We start from the raw sequence: 15,654 nt of genomic DNA on the forward strand, positions 1-15,654 counted from the left end.
GGACCCGGCATTTGGCCTTGTTGAAACTCATCCCATTGGCTCCAGCCCAGCTCTCCAGCCTGTCCAGATCCCTCTGTAGGGCGTCGCTACCCCCAGGCAGATCCACGCTTCCAGCCAATTTGGTGTCATCTGCGAATTTACTGAGGGTGCACTCGATGCCCTCATCGAGGTCATCTATAAAGATATTGAAGAGGGCAGGCCCCAGCACCGACCCCTGCGGAACACCACTCACGACCGGTCGCCAGCTGGATTTGACTCCATTCACCACCACTCTCTGCGCCCGGCCCTCCAGCCAGCTCCTTACCCAGCCAAGAGTGTACCCATCCAAGCCTCTGACTGCCAGCTTCTGCAGGAGAATGCTGTGGGAGACAGTGTCAAAGGCTTTGCTGAAGTCTAGGTAGACCACATCAACAGCCTTTCCTTCATCCACCAGATGGGTCACTAGATCATAGAAGGAGATCAGGTTGGTCAAACAGGACCTGCCCTTCATGAACCCATGCTGGCTAGGCCTGATCCCCCGGTCACCCTGCACATGCCGCAGACCTTGCACCCTGCACATGCCGCAGGACCTTGTAGATGATCTTGTTCAATCCCTTACTGTGAGCAGGGTTGCCAGCCTCTAGATCAGGCTGCCCAGTTCCCCACTCAACCTCTCCAGGGATGGGGCACCCACAGCCTCTCTGGGCAATTTGTTTCAGCACCTCACCACCCTCTGAGGAAAAAAAGTCTTCCTAACATCTAACTTAAATCTACCTTCTTGCAATGTAAAGCTGCTCCTGTTTGTCTTGTTACTATCAGGTGGTGTGAAAAGTTGGTCCCCCTGCTGCTTGTGAGCTCCTTTCAAGTACTGGGATGCCTGCAGTGAGGTCTTTGCATGGCTCTGCATCTCTCCTGCACTGAGGAGGCCTGGATGTAGTAGTCCAAATGGGGCTCACAAGGGCAGAGTAGGGGGAGGCTATCAGCTCCCTCGCTGCTGGCCACCACTCTTCTGATGCAGCCTGGAGCCAGCTGTTTCTGGTTTGTTTTCATGATATTTGTTGGTTAAGCATCTGTCAGAAGTGACTTTCCTGGACAGTGTGCTGTGTGATGTTAGTGGTTAAAAGTCAGACAAATCTGACATCAGTGCTCAAAGATTTGCACTTCTGTGCCTGAGATTGGTGAGCTCTTTGACATCATCCACACGTTTTCTGAGGAGCTGGTTAAGCTGATGTTTAACAGTATACATGAAAGTCCTGCATGGAGTTGAAGGACCTGACTGTGCAAACAAAGGGGGGCAGAGCTGAGGTCACTTGTGGTTCTAATCTTCTTCAGCCTGACTTTGGGTCATTTACCTACACACAGTTAATATTTTTCTCAAGTTATTTTGTCCATATTTGCGTAACCCCGTGCGGTTGTGCTCCTTCCCAAGGAAGAGTAAGATAAATTCCCTATGCTAGAGTGCTCTTCCGAAGAAGATTATGAGAGGAGAAAGGGCAAGGTGAGGGAGCTAGGAAGTGCTCATCAGTGCCGAGAGCGAGGTAAAGATGAATAGGTGTGAGTACTGAGGTCAAGGAGGTGCTTTGTGCTTTGAAAGTCGGCAGTGTAGCTGGGGAAGAAGCAGCAGAAGGGGACGTGAAGATGTGCAGGGGCTATAAAATGTTTATTTGGTCCTTTGGAACTGATACATGAGAGGGGCAGTTACTGAAGTTTTAAAACCTTTATTCAGCTGGGGAGGGTGAGATGCTTCTAGTGTGAAGCTGGAAATCTGAACCACTCTATGGGATGTGAAATTACATGCGATGAGATCCTTGCTGACCAAGCTGACTGAAGGATTTCATAGTTCAAGGAGCTGTCTCTTTTCTTGATGACTGGAAATCACGAGGACTGTGTATGTGGTCTCCTGCATTTTCCATCCTTGCTGTGCTGAGGAGAGGCTGAAGAGATGTAGTTGAAACGAGAAGGAAATAACTACTATTGTCTCCCCAAACTGCTGTGCTGTTGGAAGCAGCTGAAGGGCCCAGCTTGTCCTGCTGCTGTGGAGGAGCTGCAGTTCCCTTCTGCCTGAACAGTGAGCGTTGTATCTATTTGTACAGCAATGAACTGCTTTTGTTTCCTTCAGGAATGTGCTCCGCTGTCTGGAGCGTTTCCATTTACAGACAGCCCTTGCCAAATTAATTTTATTTAATTATCTCCCAGAGCTAAGCTTGAATACATTTTGTGTTAAATTCACCGTTTCTCCCTCTTCTGAACGGAATGGACTTAATATCCTTGTTAAAATCTGATTAAAACTAAAATTGAGTTTTTTGAAGTCTGATTAGCCCATGAAATGGAATTTTTAAACCTAATTATGAATGGATTTGCATACATTTTTAGCACCATTGAAAAGAAAGTTGAAATATATTTATTAATGGAATCCTCTTCTACTGTCTCTTCGGGCTGTGATGGCTGCAGGAGGGTGGGAGAAGAGGAGGGAAGGTGGGAGCAAAACCCCTTCCTCTTGTGAAACATGCCCTCTTCCCTTCAAATTCATTCTGGAGGTGGTTTGACTCTGTCTCATTTCTATTCCCTTCTGCTATGCAGCCCAATTTAGGTAACTGGCCTTTCAGTTGAACTGATTTTGTGTATTTAAAGCCCTTGTGCTTTCTGAGAAGAGTGTGGTGGGACAGCAACATTTATTTCAACTGTTATGCTCTTCCCCTTCTTTCCTGAAGTACCTGATGCAAAATCAATAGGCAGCTCACTTCTCTCCTTTCTGAGAAATTGTTTGAGCATTTTAAGCCCGACTTTAAAAGCATTGTCTGACTCTGTATGTGTGCATGGGATTGTTTATGTACTTCCCTGGGTTTGAAGCAAAGGTTTCCTGGTAGGATATATGCCTCTCTCACTGCAGTAATTGTGCCCATTCCCTCAGGGCTGTGTGTGGTTCTCTATGGGAGAAGGAATGCCAGCAGAGAATGTATGAGCCTGTCAGAGCTCAGCTGTTGGAAGGAGGTGTAACGAGAAGCAAAATGCCCATGCACAGTGGGGCTGGTTTTGTGGAAGGCTCACGCTGCTGTCAGTGTCACTTGTACTGGTGGAGAAGATCATCAGCTTACAGGAAAGGTGGAAATTGGAGGGAGGGGAATAACTTTTTTTAATTCAGTCACTTCTCTTCTTTCCTGGGGTCATGAAGAACTCTTCGCCCTGCATCAGTTACAAACTCTTAGTATCTTATCTCTGTCATTCTGCCGTGTGCCATCTGCAGGTTTTTTTTTTTTCCTGGCAAAAGTAATGGTAAATCTGGTAGAAATGGTATTGTGGTAGCTCTAGAAACCCCAGACTCCTTGCATAACTCTGGAAATGCTTTGCCATGGGGCTGACTGCTCTGTAGTTACTTTTGAGCAGAGGAAACTTATTTCCATACGCCTTTGTTTTCATTTTAATCCTGTTTTTGCAGAGATTAAGTTTGAAACATAGTGGAGGTTTTGAGTTTTGTAAGAAAAAGCCTGATTCTGGCACTGCTGCTTTGAGATGCTTCTGAAATGGAGTGATCCATACGGGCAGCTGTGGCTCACCAGAGGAAGGAGGATTGAGCTGTGGATGAAGGATGCTTTCAGCTGGCACAGGCTCAAAATGTAAGCCAAAGTTGTGAAAGGACATTAGAAATTTTCTCAGGGAAGTAACAGGAAAAATTCAGAATTCAGCCAAGCCTTGGGAGAAAGAAGCTAACTGTGGCATTACGTGGTTTTGTGGCTTAATGGCTGCTGCTTTTGTTTGCATTTGTTCTCTAAGTATTGAATCATAGAATGGCTTAGGTTGGAAGGACCTTAAAGATCATTGAGTTCCAACCCTGCAACATGGCCTGGTTGCACACACCTCTAGGGACGGGGCCTCCACAACATCTCTGGGCAACCTGTAGATCTCTGTGACTTGTTGTGTAACCACATCTCCTATTTACACTCGTAAGTGCTTTCTGTCTTTCCAAACAAGCTCAAGAAGAATGAGAGAAGTTAAGAATATCTGATAGATGTTTTCTGCAGGCATGGAGCTGTTAGATTTGTAGTCATGTCAGTGAGGGGCAGAGCCTGGGAGCTGCAGATCCTGAAGGAGAGAGATCTTCAGTGATGTAGACACTGAGAAGACTTCCAGACCAGAGGTTTTTAATTCTTCATTGCTGTCTGGTTGGTTCTGCAAAGCCAATTTACCAACGAAAAAGCAACTGGCTGTGGCAGTCTTGTATGTTCTACTGCACAGTGTGATGAAATGAGATCTTGAAGATGAATGTAGATGCAAGGGAGGATGTAGAAGTGGTGAGAAGCAAGAATGTTAGATTGTTTCTCTTTATGGAGAGAACAGGTAGTTCTCTTCTGTGACTGCATTTGTTATTTTAGAAACTGTTGTTTAATTTCATTAGTGCCTCCTCTAGTAGCTGCAGGCACTACCAGTGATTAAAACTTTACTGCTGTCATAAACCGAGATGATATCAAGCTGCCTGTGACACCAGCCCAGCTCTTATCTCTGCCCCAGTCACGGGAGCCTGTGGCAAAGGCACAGGGAGACTGTAATAGCTTTTGGCTGCCCCGTGCTTGGTGCAGGCAGCTGAGCTGAAGTGCTGGTTTGCTGACAAAGAGAGCAGTAATTGCTGAAAGGTCTCTGTTCACATCTTTAATGTGATTACGCTGCAGCAGTTCCACTTCCTGTGTATCTTTGCTTCAATTTCCTTGTGACATGAGTTGTTCGTTATGTATGGATGGTGGTAATTGGGTTTGGGCTTTCACAAGCAGGTTTATTTGTATCCACTTAGCACTGACTGCTGTGGCCTGCTTAAAGATTTGGTTATTTTCCTAGTATTTCTTCTCATAATCATCATTCTTGCTGCTAAACCTTTCAGGGTGTGTGATTCAACTCTATTTTTGGGAATGAGGGGCTTGGGAGGGAAGGTTTTGGGTGTGGGAAACATAGTAATGGCTCTTTTTTCCCTTTACTGATTTAAAAGCAGTGCTTAGTTCCAAGGCAGAGGGCGTGTTTTAATATCACTGTGTCAGAGGACTTAGATGTGAAGTGCTTTGTATGTGCAGCTTGGGGGAGTTGGATGTTGAGGAAACAGAGTTTGAGGAAGAGGTGGGGTTGATGTGCTCTGTCCTCTAGGGAGAGTAGGGCTGAGGAGACTGATTTGTAAACTGCAGTGGGATTTTGTGCCATCCTCTGGCTCTCACACTGTTACAACAATGTCACTCTGAGTTGTTCTTCTGTTTTAATGACTTGTGGAATCTGGTTGTACTGGGACCACGATGCTTCAATCTTAGCGTGTCTCTTGTCTGTTAGTACTTGCATAGAGCTGCTGTCTTGATGGGCTTCCGTGAAACTTTTGGTCTGAAATGTTGTTTGTCCTTCACTTTGAATGTTAAATTTTACAGGGGGAAAAAAAAAAGAAAGAAATTCTGCCTTTGTTTAAAGTTGGGAAAGCTTTTTTTAGCAAAGCAGTTCAAAGAGCGCATCTCTCTAATCAGAGGAATATTTGTGTCCCTGGGGTGGTCACACTGTTCTAATTGGAACTTGAGCTTCTTTGAAGTCCTCTTTAATCCTCCCTGAGCTGGGGGAAGGGTTTGAAGGCAGCGCTGTTAATCTGAAACTTCTTCATTTTTATTTACGTGTGTCTGGGGACCTGTGCAATTCATTTTCCTGAACTTGAGCTTGCTTGCCAGTTCTCATGGACAGCTGGGGGAGGACTGTGCTTCGTTAATGGAGGAGGCTGGAGGTGGGTGGTAGGGGTTGCAGCCACTGGTACCTGAGCAATGGGCCCTGAAGGGTAAAAAGCTTGGAGGCAATTACTGGGAAGTGATGCAGAAGTTGAACATAGGGTTAGACTCAGCAAAAAGCTTGGGTTTAAGCTCATGTCTCAGGATTAACTTATTAGTATTGCATTCATCAGAATAGCATTGCATACTGATACTGAACCACTTCAAGTTATTTAAGAAAATGAAGCTTTAGGATACAACTCTTGTAGCTGGTAACTTTGCATATCCTTTAAATGAACATGGGATTAAAAATTGCTGTATTGGAGTTGAATTAGGTTTTTTTTTTTTTTTTCAGTGTCCCAAGTCAGATTGCTTGAACTCTGTATCTCAAGCTCCAAAATTTAGGTTTTCTTTTGGTCTGGTTTAGAGAGTAGAAATCTACTCTTATCCCTAAGTAAATTATGCACATGACACATCTGCCCTGAATGGAGCCTCAGTGGCATCTGAAGCCCTTTGGGCTGTCTTAATACAAATTACTTGCTGCTGCTGCTGACAACGCAAGTGTCTTCTACTCTTTCTTGCTCTTTCTACTTCATTTGTTCCACTAATGTTTTCTTTTTTCCATGATAAATGTAATAACTTATCAACTTTGCATTTTCTCTTCTTTGGTAACTTTGTTTTAGCATCCCATGCTTGCTGAAACCAGGCTGTTTCACTTTCTGCTCCTGCTAGAGGTGAGATGTCTGCTGTGAAAAGCTTTGAAATAATCCCCGACTGAGGTTTGGGTAGCTTTTAATTAATCAAAGCAACAGTCTTAACCTCAATTTTCTGTTTAGAAGAATAATGCTCCAGCTGAACATCTTATCAGTGTGCTCTTCGTTCTTTCTAAAATTGTTACTGTAACTTCACCTGTGACTAATGGTATTGGATTATACTTGAAAAAAAATAGCTAAAGTAACTTCTATTGTAGCTTAAAGTTGCAATTTAATGTGCCTATTCCTGCATGATATGGACGTGGTGTGCGATAGTAATAGGATATAAATAAAAATAAAACATGAGATGTCAAGTCCCTCTTATCTTAAATGTAGCTGAAAACGTGGCCTAGACTCTTGTAAGGACTTGAAGGTAGGCAATAATAGCATTTCCTCTTGCTCTGTGTGAGGGATTTCGTATTACTGCTGGCAAATATTTGCAGTGATAAGAGTCTGGAAAAGTGTTATGATCAGTAAAGATGCTGAAAACAATACAGGAACTGAGATAAATCAGTATCCTGCCAGGGTTATCGCAGAGAAACGTCAAAGGAACAAGGCCATCAATTCAGTGAACTCTGCTACAATAGTTAAACAAATGTATGTTGTCAGTACCCAGTCCTAGGGGCAGTATTTAACTTCTTTTGCTATCAGAGAGAAGCCCTGGTTATCTTTGAAAATGATGTCTTTGTTTGTAATTTCTGTACGTGTGGAAGTTAAGCCAGAAGGCTGTGTTTGCATGTTTTTTCTTTCCTCCTTGAAAGGAAGCTGATGTTCGTTGATTTCTTGGTACTCCAAGGATCTACAAATGTCTTTGAAATAATGTAGCATACTAGAGCTAGTAGAGCTTCAGTAAAATGATCATTTCTAATGCAATCAGTTTATTTCCATTCCTACTTAATTTGAATGCTGTATGTTTTCTAGCAGAGATTCTTCCATTGGAACCAGTCATCCCAGCTGGCCTTCAGCTTTGTGGGGAGCAAGTTCCTGAACCAGCTCTTATCTATTGACTTGACGTTTAGAAAAAGAGATTTGTTTAGTTGCTTGGAAATCTCATTTATTCCTTATTATTCCACAGGCTTTTAGGGTACCTCCTCAGCCCACGAAATCCCAGTGGTTGGCCTGGAATCTTCTTGAGGGTTTCTGATGGGCCTCAGTTGAATGTTCTCTCTGAAATATACCATGTCTTTCTATTCAGAGCTCACTTCCAATGAGCCTACCGTTGTGTTTCAGTCTCCAATTTCAGATGCTTATTTCTTATGGCTATTTACAATTGTTCAAATACCTCACAAGTCCTAGGATGCACTCATGATAAGAATAAGATATTCAGTTCCAGTTCTTTGGATTAGCTTGACGTTATCCCCCATTGTGAAGCTGTATTTCCCCCCCCAACAAATAGTTCCTACTATCTTCTGTTGCTCCAACTGCACTGATGAATGGAAGCTTTAGGAAAAACTGCCTTGGGTATGGCTTCATGAAACAAGTTACGTTGTGTATTTCCTCACATTGTTTTTCTTTTCAGCTGTTTTTTTCTCAAACTGAGTTTGTGAAGGATAAAAGATTTATTGTGGCTTTTGCTGCTCCAGTAAAAGAAAATGTTACATTATTAAATATGTTTACAAATTGGGTTTGAAATCTTAAGGGCAACGGCTACAAAACTACACACAGCAAAAATTACCTTTTGGCATCACCATTAATATGTAATTATAGTCAATAAGTTAAATTGCAAATTGAGAAAAAATTTACTGTAATTGTGAAGATCGTGCTGATAGCTGCCCTGGTATGTGAGCAACAGCAGCCACTTCCAAAATGATTATAAAGGATTTTCAACTTGACTACTTCTGCACCATTGCTCGTATGTACCTAAAATGTGCTTTAGAAGTTTAATGATTTGTTTTTACTCTTGATTTCTAATGTTTTTTTTTTTTTTTTTCTGGGGGAGGGGGTGAAATGGAGCAAAAAAAAAAAGCATTATCCGTGGAAGTCAGCTTAGTCTGGAGCAGTGCAAAGCTGTGATTGGTTTGGAATTTCAAACCGGCTGTGAATGAATCCATGAAAACTTAAGGATCATCCTCCTTAATGCAGGGTGCTGTTTTTTGATTTGTAAGAAACTGTGTAGTGATAAGATGTGATCAAATGTGGAGCAGAGCGAGGTGGTACGTGTGGTACTGGGCACTGCTGACTTGGAGAGGAGCAGTGCTGCTGTTTGGGGAATGTGCTGTTGATAGAGGGATTTCTCTCTCCTTTTTCAAACAATAGTTTGAAAGAACTTCAAAGGCAGTGGCTGTGTGGATTAGTAAGGACAATAGGCCTGTTAGGGCTCCTTGATAACCGACAAAAGGAAGAAGGGAAGACCTTAAGAACTGTTTATTTTCTTATATTGGAGAAACATAGGATACAGAATACTTAATAGCTTTACAGATATGCTCCGTGTTTCTTGAATTATATATTGAATGACTTATTCTTGGCTTTATAAACAGCTTCATTTTATGCAACTGTGCTAAAGACTAATTAAAATTCTTTTGTGCTGCGCCATGATTGAAATGTGGACTGTTGTCCCTTTTTCTTCCTTTGGGATAAGACATAGCAGTGCATGCTCCAAGGAGGAATTGATTTCATCTCCGTCATAATAGCAGAGAGATTGTTTTTATCCTCTTTTTTTATGTTGACTGAAGAGAGTTGAGACCAAGCTGTGACAAAATAGGCTTTGATTGGCTTGTAAATGTCAAGCATAAGTAAGAGCTTTAGAATCTATACAGTTTTTATTCATTACTTATTCTACAAATCATTAGCTTCTGTGCAAAACCCTGAAGAGTGGCAGCTGAATTGAGTGGAGAGCAAAACATGCTATGACTGGAATAAAGCAAGTGGTCAGCTTCATGCCATAGGGTGAAACAGCAGAGCAATTACAGAACATCCCTGTGGGTTTGCACCACTGCAAATTGAGCTCGAGTGGGGAATCTGCTTGTTGTTAGTAAGAGCTCAGTGTCATTTGTTCTGTTTATCTAGTTAGAACTGTCTTCCTCATTAATCTTTCCTATTTAAAGCATAGCCAGTTCTGGATCTTGGTGAAGGCTGACGTTAGCAGAGTTCTTTGAAAGAGAACATAGAATTATTCACCCACTCCCAAAAGAAACCAAAGCAGTGCTGTGGTGCTGATCTCCTATGGTAGGGGCAGCCTGGGCTTCTCACCATGTCTGGGGCCAGATTACAGTTATGTCTCACGCGTGAGCCCCTGGTGCTTGGCCCACCTGGCTGATGGTGCTTGACTCAGGCTGTATCACTGTAAGCTCAGTGACAGCTTGAGGATATATTTTGATGAGAGCTGAGCTGGTTAACAGCTCTGTGTTGAAAGGTGTGATTTCAGCAAGCTGATTCAGAACTTCAGTGGCAGAGAATGTATTGAGCAAAGCAAGTGACTCCTGCTGCAATGGTGGCAGGCAATTAGACTTACCCTGCTGTGCTTCCCCAGTTTCACCCAGAGAAGAGAAGCCTGAAAGACTACAGTGATGATTTGGGTGAGCTGGATCCCTTTTGGAAAGATGGCTTCCCATAACTTTAGCACATTAATCAAACTCAACAAAATTGCTTTCGTTTCATTTGTGGCCTCTCTTAAACCCATAAATCGCACGTCCTGTGATACAGCCTGCGATGGCCTGACTTCTGAGTCAAGATTTAGACAAAAACAAAAGCAATAATTTTAATTTCCAAATCAATGGGTTTGAAACTACTGCGTATGAAACTCCCTCTCCTTGAGGGCTGTTTCAGCCCTTCACGTGGCCACATCCCATTATACAGTGTGTGCTAACCAGATTCCAGTGGTGTGTTGTGTGCTTGCTATTAGAGCAGTAGGTAGGGATGAGCAGAGTCTGGAATGTTAATGGCAGCTAAATGGTAAGGTGTTTGTGTTTCTAAAGTAGGAATGAAACATCAAAGATTAGTAGTTGTAATGTTATATCTAAGTGTATTATCTGGAATCCAAAATAGTTTTCTCTCATTTCTTCCTTTTTCAATCTATGGCTTGATTAGATTAATTACTAATTTTTCAGTTGTTTCAAAAGAAACATTAATTAATTGTCTTTGGAATCATCAAGACACTTAAACACTTAAAATGCTGCTTTAGAAAGAAGTTGTTCTGCTTCAAGTGGCTAATGGGTACATTTGCTTTGGTAAGAAGCAATTGAATTTGTTGATTCTTCTGCACACAAATATGATGTTTATCTTTTAAGTGAAGGGAACTCGCTTTCCACTTCTCTCTTTTCTACGTTTTTCTACGTTTGCTTTGTTTTTGACATAAAAGTATAAGCTTGCATTTCTTTGGGGGGGGACAGCATGCACTGTACCTTGCTTTTGTTGTTTTTGACAGCTCTTAGATAAATGATTGCTCTGCAATGCATTTTAATCCAAGTATTACTGCACACTAAATGTATCCTCATTACCCAGGAAATTTGAGAATTCAATTATTTTGTGTCCATCGTGTATGGTGGATTCCTGACCGTATGGTTTAGTGCAACGCAGTTAGTAATGGAAGGAGGATAAAGGCATGAGAATGGTAGGAAATGGAGGCAGCTGCCTGGAGTGGGACTGGAGAGGGCTGATTTGTTGTGAAACATCACTCAGAACTTCCAGGTGTGGACATGAGATTTTAGTGGCTGTGTTTTCCTTCAGTGTAATGAAGAGAAGCCTGGGTCTGTTACCAGGATGGCGATGGGGAGAGGAGAGGGATGCTGTGCAAGGTTTGCTGCCAGTGCTTTGGGTTAGTTTGATCGAATGAAGGACTCTTTGTTGCTGTATTCTGGGAATGCTGTATGTTGTGGTTAATGTTCCTTGCTGTACCGTTTGAAAGGCGAGTCAAGGGCCTGAGCTGCTGCTGGACTTGCTGGTGAAGCTTGAGAAAAGCAGGCAGCAGTCCTGTAAACCTGAGATGCTGGGGTTGAAGCAGTTGCAGAGCTCGAGCATACAGAGAGGGCTGTTGGGGACTCGCTTCAAGCGTACAGGAGGAGGCTGTTGCAGACATCTCACAGCCTTTCTAATCACACGGAAATATTTAAAGTAACTAAAATGCCTTTTCAGAATCCTTCTGTTGTTGTCATGTTTTTGTTCTGTTTGTTCTTCAGACGCTGTTGCCTTTCTCTTGAAACAGCTGAAATTGTTTAAAAACAAAGTCCTCATGGGGAGAGGAGGCATTTGAAATCCTACTGTGCTTTATGTGCACCATAGAAAAGCACATATAGTTTTATACTTTGAAGGAGGATGTTTACAAAATAAGGCATTGGTTTGAATTGAAGACAGAGCAGTTGTGTTCTCACCTTCATTGCCCGATTCTCTTTGGTCGCTTAATGAAGACTTCTGTCTCTGGTCTTCATCAGCTAATTGTGCTTGAGTGTAAAGCTATTTATGGATCCATCTAAAATGCTGTGCCAAAAATCTGGGGATGTTCCATCTCAGTTTAATGCAACTTAATAGAGACCCAAATCTGTGTCACTGTTGAATTGTAACTAGAGAAGTGTTTCAAGAGACTTCCAAAAATAGGTAAATAATATGGTGTGTTATTAGTCCTTTATTTCCAAACAAACTGAAGTTAAAAACCAGAGAAGAACTTGGTCCCCCACGAGGAATTGCCCAAGTGCTAATTTTTCTATTGAGTTTTGAACTACGGAAGTACAAGACAGATGTAATTCTTATGCCAGGTACCCAGCTGCAATCAAATCTGTTCATTTGCTGTGCATTTTGAAGCACTTTATGGAAGCAATGAGAGCTTGACATGCTAATAAATTATAAATTAAAATATAATCAGTTTTTTACTTTCTGAAACATTTTCATCTGCTTACTGAGTCGTGGTTTAATGTTACTTCAACAGCTGATTCTGGGTGCATAACTGTCAGTTCCTTGTGAAATGGTAATAGGTCCTTAACTAAGACAGCTCAGCACAGCTTTCTAGCAAGGGTCTGTAAAATGCTGATGGTGTGCAGTACTAAAAATACTGCAGAAGCCATTTTCCATGTGGAAAATTAGAAAGCATAGCAGTGGGGACTTGAAGTTGAGAGCAAAATAAAAAGGCTTGTTTCCAAATTAGCCTCAAATGTTCACATTTGTTTGGGTTTTGGTGTGGGTTTTTTTTTTTTTTTTTTTTTTTTTTTTTTTTTTTTTTTTTTGCTTAAATGTTATTGTCAAAGGAAAGGTGGTGCCTGGCTGGGGTGGTGGGACAGAGGAGGAGAGTTCTGGCTTCCCAGAATAATGGGACCAGAGCCAGCAGGTAATCTACACTTGTTTGAAAACCACTTTTGTTGTTTGCTCTCAGTGTTATCTTGCTAATTACACAGCACAGTGTTCAGTTCTAATAATGTGCTGCTCCTGAATCCTGCCATTCCATGTGTGGTTTCATACAGGATCTTGCATAAAGCCAGGCGTGCTTTAGGGGTTGCATGGGCTCCACCATTGCACTGAGGGAAGCTGCTTGCAGGGAGAGCACAGGGCAGCGCGTGGAGAAGCAGTTTTCCCACAGGGGATCTGGATGTATTTATGTGAAGGCAGGGTTTCAGTCTTCTCTGGAGTAGCAGCAGTGATGCAAGTAGTGTTGGTGAGCACTGCTGTCAGATTCTCTTACAGCAGACTTCTTGGCTTTTTAATCCAAGTTAAGATATTGGTTGCTTCATAGGGAAGGGAGGGAGCTTTAATAAAAGTTCTTCACAGCTAGCCCATCAGGCAGGCACCTCCAGGCCAGAATGTGTGAAGTGTGCTGGGATAAAGGTGTATCTGCATGCAGCATTATTTTCAGAACCTCGTGAAATCAGGGCTGAATGGTGGACGTGGTGCTTTGAAAGGCTGACCAGCTCTCTTCAGATTGTAAGCACATCTGATTTAATTTAATTGTGCCATTCCTCTACTTGGAACTGAGTAAATTTGGGTTTTGCTGAATTGTGTTTGATCAGGATGGGAAGTAGGCTGCAGAAACAGGTTAGAAACCTCCTGGTGAAGGTGTTTGGTAACTGTGCACGAGGGATGCCTGTGTTCTGGACCATGCAACAAAATTCAGTTTTATGGAAATTAACTCTTCTTTAGAGGAGATCAATGCCCAGTGACTTTGTTTTCTATCATATCCATGCCACTCCACTTTTTTTTTTTTTGAAGTCTGCAATGCCAGGAAAACATCCTCCAGAAATAAGTATGAGCCTAAAGCTGCCAATTGCTGGAACTTGGACTTGAATCTGATTGTTGATTTGAATTGCCTAACAGATGAGGATGATTTCTTTCAATTGGAGATCTGTCAGTAGCTATCATTACTAGAAATCTGTGGCTTTTATAATACTGTCTCATTTTACTATTGGATTAATTTCAGTCCTAATACATGATGGTATGAATTTCTGAGTACATGAGAATAGAACTGAGGCAAATACACTTATCTGACCATTTAAAAATCTGTCCAATTATTTCATTGATGCAGAGACCAAACACTTCTGCTGGGAGGAGGCACTCAATGCATTGCAAAAGAGATGCCTGGTATTATCTGCCAGATAAACCTGCTATATTCGGGTGAAGTTCAAGAGCCTTAGAATTACGCTTTTCAGAACCTTGTTGACTTGGCATTACACTCTGCAAAGGTTGTCTGCAGAAATCCCTGGGTCTGCTTACAGATTCTTGGCAGACCAAGCGTGCCCAGTTCATTTCTTTCTGGTTGATATTTTTGTTTTGTTTTTAAGTGCCTGTCGACTTTAGCAGGTGAAAGAGGATGCTGTGGAAGGGGAAGCATTTATCCTTACCACATCGCTGTATATTCTTGTTAGAAATCACTGTGGGAAGAAAACATCTACTTAAGGAAAGAAAATGAGTCAGATCTGCTTCTTGCAGATAGAAGGTGATGAACCCAGGCTGAAATCAGGTTGTTGCTGTATAGATTGCTTTGTAAGGTATGAATGTTCATGTTGACCACCTGCTTTAGAGAATTTTTTTTTTTTTATTTTATTTTACAGTTTTAGAGTTGGTTTGTGGGTTCAAGTGAATACTGAGGTGCTATGAGTTGGATGGTAATTACAGCATACACTGATGGCTTTAATTAAACCAGCTTTGATGTATGTTGGGAGAAGGATGCAACCCTGTTATCCTAAGGGACTGGGTAGCTTTGGCTGGTGAGATTTCTTCATCTGCTTTTCATGAGACCTTTCTCATAATCATAAATGGAATGAAGTCTTTCAATCAATGATCTGTTGAAAGTGTCTGTTTTGTTTTGTAGGACGCCTGATGATCTCTCAAGGCAAATTGTGGCCCTGCAGCAAAGGGAGCTTGTGCTGAAAGAGCAGAATTCTACCATCACAAACAGGTAAGTGATACCAGCAGTGGATGCTGGGTAGCAAGATGCTGCCATATTAAGGCATGTGGAAGGAGAATAAAGGCTTCAGACTGTGAGGATGGCTCTTCAGATTTCCCTGCTGCTCTGAAGAGCTTTCCATGCTATTGTTCTTTCCCATATTGACAAAGAGTTTTTTCCTCATGTAAATCCTTGCAGTATGAAAGAGACTAAATGTGGGAGGATGTGGTGAATAGTTTATCCAGTTTTATTTCATAAGCTGTAGTTTTTGTAAGGGGAGATAAGCATCTTTCCCAGACCACCATGTCACGAATAATGTGCAAAGCAGAGATCCTGGGGTAGGAGGGCAGTAAGAGCTCCGAGGGCTGTAATTTGCCTGCTTAGAGCACCAGTTTGTATAGATGTATTGGATGAGCACGCCTGTAGTTTCAGTGGCAGAACACTGCTGGACTGTAGAAGGAGCAGTTGGTTTATAGAGCAGGGATATGCATGTAAAACTGGAGAGTGTCTGAGCCTTTGCACTGATGTGGGAGCGAGCATCTCCTGGAGGAAACGAATTTGTCTGCTGGAGCTTTACTTTGCAGACTGCATGGGTTACACGTGGCATTTCTTAACGCGATTCCATCATGTGCCTGAAAGCACTTCTCACCCTCAGTGCACTTCTTTTTCTGCCCTGATGTCTCTTCCTGTTTAGAAGCAGTACCTCCACCTTTAAAAATGGTGCTTGGGCAGTTTGCATTGCCAAAGCCTTGTCTAAGCTGCAGAAGCATGGTGAATTTCCACCTTTGGTGTAATGTGTTAAATATAAAGCAAACATGTAATCGAGCTCTGGGCAAGTGCTTTTATTTGTCTTGGGCTGTATTTGCATGTATGTCTCCTGAGATACGTGGTAGATTTTGGTTTG

General features: G+C 42.2%; 1 protein-coding gene across 1 annotated transcript in view; it reads left to right on the forward strand.

The window, feature by feature from the left end:
* The window catches only part of MAD1L1 (mitotic arrest deficient 1 like 1), a gene marked incomplete at both ends in the record, with an annotated part of 320,077 nt that overhangs the window by 20,521 nt on the left and 283,902 nt on the right, over nucleotides 1–15,654 (forward strand). Inside the window, one exon of the mRNA XM_079542666.1 lies at nucleotides 14,676–14,762. Within this exon, the coding sequence (XP_079398792.1) occupies nucleotides 14,676–14,762 (87 nt within the window). The remainder of the gene's footprint in view (nucleotides 1–14,675; nucleotides 14,763–15,654) is intronic.

The sequence above is a fragment of the Tetrao urogallus genome (genome assembly GCF_951394365.1).
Source record: "Tetrao urogallus genome assembly, chromosome: 15".
NCBI classification, from domain to species: domain Eukaryota; kingdom Metazoa; phylum Chordata; class Aves; order Galliformes; family Phasianidae; genus Tetrao; species Tetrao urogallus.